The sequence below is a fragment of the Lactuca serriola genome, chromosome 7 (genome assembly GCF_051521515.1).
Source record: "Lactuca serriola cultivar US96UC23 chromosome 7, Lser_US96UC23_V15, whole genome shotgun sequence".
Taxonomy (NCBI): domain Eukaryota; kingdom Viridiplantae; phylum Streptophyta; class Magnoliopsida; order Asterales; family Asteraceae; genus Lactuca; species Lactuca serriola.
Genome location: NC_136414.1, coordinates 63,357,993 through 63,362,331, shown reverse-complemented (window position 1 = coordinate 63,362,331; position 4,339 = coordinate 63,357,993). Strand labels below are relative to the sequence as shown.

At 32.3% G+C, this 4,339-nt stretch overlaps 1 protein-coding gene across 3 annotated transcripts; it reads right to left on the bottom strand.

The window, feature by feature from the left end:
* Positions 1-1,455: 1,455 nt before the first annotated feature.
* On the bottom strand, positions 1,456-3,128 carry LOC145064782 (uncharacterized). 3 transcript variants are annotated; one of them, XM_079012157.1, is made up of 6 exons: positions 2,994-3,128; positions 2,822-2,901; positions 2,325-2,590; positions 1,995-2,082; positions 1,843-1,909; positions 1,456-1,772 (listed from the first exon to the last, which is right to left on the bottom strand). In XM_079012157.1, exons 2-6 carry the CDS (start codon positions 2,875-2,877, stop codon positions 1,719-1,721), a joined length of 531 nt encoding a protein of 176 aa, XP_078868283.1. In that variant the 5' UTR covers positions 2,878-2,901; positions 2,994-3,128; the 3' UTR covers positions 1,456-1,718. The 3 variants fall into 3 exon arrangements, with proteins under 3 accessions (XP_078868283.1, XP_078868282.1, XP_078868284.1); XM_079012156.1 differs by having other exon boundaries at positions 2,822-3,128; XM_079012158.1 differs by having other exon boundaries at positions 1,843-1,906; positions 2,822-3,128.
* Positions 3,129-4,339: the final 1,211 nt, after the last annotated feature.

Sequence of the window (4,339 nt, the reverse complement as noted above, 5' to 3'; positions counted from 1 at the left end):
ATATATCTGGCGTATATGTGAACAATTCATTCCACATCATCTATGATATGCCATTAAGAGAACCTACCTGTTTTAAAATGGAAGCAATACCTTCTTTAGAAGTATTTTGAAACATTACACCCTTATAATGCACCCATAAAAAACCAAGGACCATTTAAAACTTAAACCGATAAGTATGACATTATCCCTTAGTTATTCATCTTTATAGCTATCAAACATATTTGGATTTTTAACTCTCAAGTATTCATTGTTCGAATTAATTTAATTTTAAATCAATATATGGTACGTTTATAATAAAGATTTATTTTAACTCCGAATAACGGCCATTTGTCCAAATGGTTAATTGCTTAAACGGCAAACCTTTGAAATAGACACGTAACAATTTAAAAGAAAAATATACTAATTATTATGTCATGAGAGTGGTAGGTGGGGGTAGGGTGGATGGGTGCTTTAATGTTGGAAATTTGGTTAAATGAAATGTACAATGAATATCATAATTTTGTTCTATATATAAAATATAATATTTCCAATATGAACTTAATTTGGTCATTCTCCTCTTCCAAGTTGCACTTTGTTGATCCGTTTTTTCGAACTTAATTTGGTCATTCTCCTCTTTCAATTTGCACTTTGTTGTGGATCAGTTTTACTCACAAAAACCACTTGTTTCTCAATGAAAGATTAACGATAACAATAACGACACCTATCCTCTTATAATATAATAAGTTTTTATTTTAGATTTTATCAATTGATATCATAAAAATGTCCTATCTAATCAAATAATTGTGATATTGAATTATTATGTTGTTTCTCAATGAATTTAAAGATTAACGATAACAATAACGACACCTATCGTTTTATCGTATAATAAGTTTTTATTTTACATTTTATCAATGAATATCATAAAAATGTTCTATATAATCAAATAATTGTGATATTGAATTATTATGGTGTAAACCTATCATTCATCAAGTTAATTTTCATAGTTATTTCTTTACAAAACAACTCCTCTTGTTTCACTAATAAAAACCATACTATATAAAGCACCCACATCATTGTAATGTTATTGGGTTTTGAATTATACTCATATCCGTTTTTATAATTGTTCCGACATAAGTGCAATATCAACATTTTTTATATGTGATTTCACTCACACATCAATATCTATTTCATATATTTTTTAACAAATATCTTAATTATATATAAAGCTTTACTCCATCTATTTACCAAAATCATACTACGCACATATCTTATTTTCCACAAAAAGTGAAACACATGATTATTTTTCGTATAACGTACCTTTCTTGTTCACTTTTTTTTTTTATCGTTAACAACTACTTCATTTTATTAGGTAGTTTATACTTATACCCACATAAGAGGTTTACTTATTATTTAGCAACACCCATTTATTTCTTGTAATATAAAGATGAAAAACAAATATAAACTATTAGGTAACGATAATCTATAATTCTATACCTCAACACTTCTCAATGTAAAAGGAAAATCATTACAAGAACACTTATTTACAAATCACATTCAAATTTACCTATTTTTCACTTCCATTTTCTCAAACTTAATTTGCTAAAATTCAAAAAAACTTATGTACATGAAGGAAGAAAAAGATTTGCATACATCAAATCAACATAAAACCCGGTTTTTCTTTGATCAAAAGATCATCAACCAAGAATCCACTTGCAAAGTCTATTTAGTATTTTTACATTTTACGCATTCAACCCTTCGCGCTCCCATATGTCCACCAAGAATCCAACCATTTCCTGAAGGTGGATTTCCATAGTTTAGGGGCATATTTGGAAATTCACAAAAGTAGTGAAAATAGCGACTTACGGATAGAGGAATGGACCGAGGGAAGTTTTTGCTAGTGCCAAGTAAGCTTTCGTATGTCACCTTCCTTCTTTAACAAACAAAATCGATAAATAATGTTTAAAATATATATTTGAGAAAAAGAAAGAAAAACCATTGAAGTCTCAATTTAAAACCTTAAAACGGGTTCTTGAGCTTTTGTTCTGTGCTTTGACTTTTTATGGTCAACCCATTGACGTCTCAATTGAGTCCACCGAAGTAGTCCTGTTTTCAGAAATGGCATAATGAATTACAATTAGAAATTGTATTACTATGGAATTTGTTACAAATTTGTGAGAAAATATCGATAACTACATCGTACTTTATGATGAGTGAAAGACATAGCCTTGTATATATAGCTTTACTAGATTTAATTTCTGTACCCATTAGGATCATTGAGTCAGAATGAAAACAACAATTAACAATGTCTTTTTAATATAATCAATCAAGAAAAGTAAGAAACTTGCCATGATTTATGAATTCAGGCTCGATGATGTTGCTTCCAGTGCCACCAAAGTGGCTGAGACTATGAGTCGATGTACTGATACTGATAGATGAAGTGGTTTTCTGCGACTGAATTGCAGCACCATGATCTAAATCGCATGTGGTTGTGCTCCAAAACTCATCTGAGAGACTAGGTTTTGTCACTGTTCGTCCTTGAATTCTAAGCCCCTTTGATGGTTCATCGACAGCAATAACTGGCCTCGATTTGGAACAGCAGAAACAGCAAAGACTGCTCTGTTACAAACAATTACGCTTAAAACAAAGAAAATAGATACAATTTGACATTTGAAGTCGAAGACATCGATTTGTAATGCAAATGTAAAAATTGGTTTCAGTTGCGAACTTAATACCAATAATTATGCTTATCGCTGTCATGAATTTTAACATAATCATTAGTAAGTGTGTCTTTGGAACATTTGGGCTGAAATAAGAGAAGGGGAAACAGGAATCGAGTACTTACCCCATGCAATCAAGTAAACGATTCATCCAACTGGTGAAAGAACTCCGCAAAATCATCCTTCAAATACATAGAGATTCAACCTAGATCACAAAATCGAAACGCTCATTTTGCAAAATCAGTGAAGCTCCAAATTTGTATGAAAAACGAGCAAACTGTGAGCTCTAATACGCACAATGGTGAGAGGCAGTCGGTTGGGATTTGGGAAGATCGATATCGGTGAGAGACAGACTGTGTTGTTTGGAAGAAAATGGGGGATTTGATATGTTTGTTGAAAGAAGATTGACGAGTGGCAACCGCAAGACCTTTTTTTTTCTTTTCTTTTTTAAATTGGTCCTATGTTTGTAAAAGATAGAGTCGATTAAACTTTGACAAAAATGCAAAAATGGTCCCTGTGGTTTGTCATTTTTTGTGGATATGGTCCAAACCTTTTAAAAATTGGATTTCTGGTCCTTATGGAGAGGTTTGTTTGTGGAACAAGCCCTTGGGGTTAACAGCCGTTTGTTTGTGGCTGTTAAACCCCTCACGTGCATTGCACATGAGGGCATAAATGTCATTTTACTTGAGGGACCATTTTTACAATTCCAGAAATAACATATAAGACTTCCCCAACGTTCAAGTTCTTCCCCAAACGTTGTTCTGCAACTTCGAAGTTGTTCTTCCTTCTCTCTTCCTTCTCTCATCTCTCTTTGTTAACTGTCGGGGTGTCAGTTAATCACACGATGGTTCTCTGTTTTTGTGGTAAGTTTGCTGTTGTTAAATGCTCATGGACATCAAAGAACCCAGGCAGACGTTTCTATGCTTGCCCTCAAAAGGTAAAGAAATTCGTTTGCACCCATTTTGATTTGTAATCAAATAACATTTGTTATTTTCCCCTTTTTGAAGGATTCTGCTTGTCGCTTCATCGGATGGGTTGATCCCCCCATGTGTGAAAGGTCTAAAGTCATTATTCCTAGACTATTGAGAAATATTAACCGAATGCAAGCTTGGTGCACAGCTCTGAAGATCATGTTGCTGGCTAGTTGGGTGTTTTTTGTGATTTTGTTCATAAGGTCTGTTTAGGTTTAGGTAATAGGTCAATGGGGTGGGTTTTTATTTGTTGAAGATCGATAAAAGTGTGGTTTTTTGGTGAATTAATGGTTTTGGTACTTTGACCTAGGTTCTTTGTAGTTGTTTGTAAGGTCAAAGTAAGTTGTGTATGTAGTAAATGACTTCCTGATATAAATATGAATTTTATGGAATTGCTTATGTTGTTTGTAAGGTTCTTTGTAGTTTTTGTAAGGTGAAAGAAAGGTTAATGTGAATAATTGACTATAATGGTTATAATAAACAACAATAACAAAAAACCATAATAACCAAGGCTGCAATTACATAATAGACTACAAGCATATAGTGCAATTACATTATCCCAAAATATGCAACCATATATATATGTTCTAATACTTATCATACTAATGAAAACCAAAAGAACCATAAGTCATAAGTTGTTTAACATCAAAACACTTCCAAAAGTAGCAAATA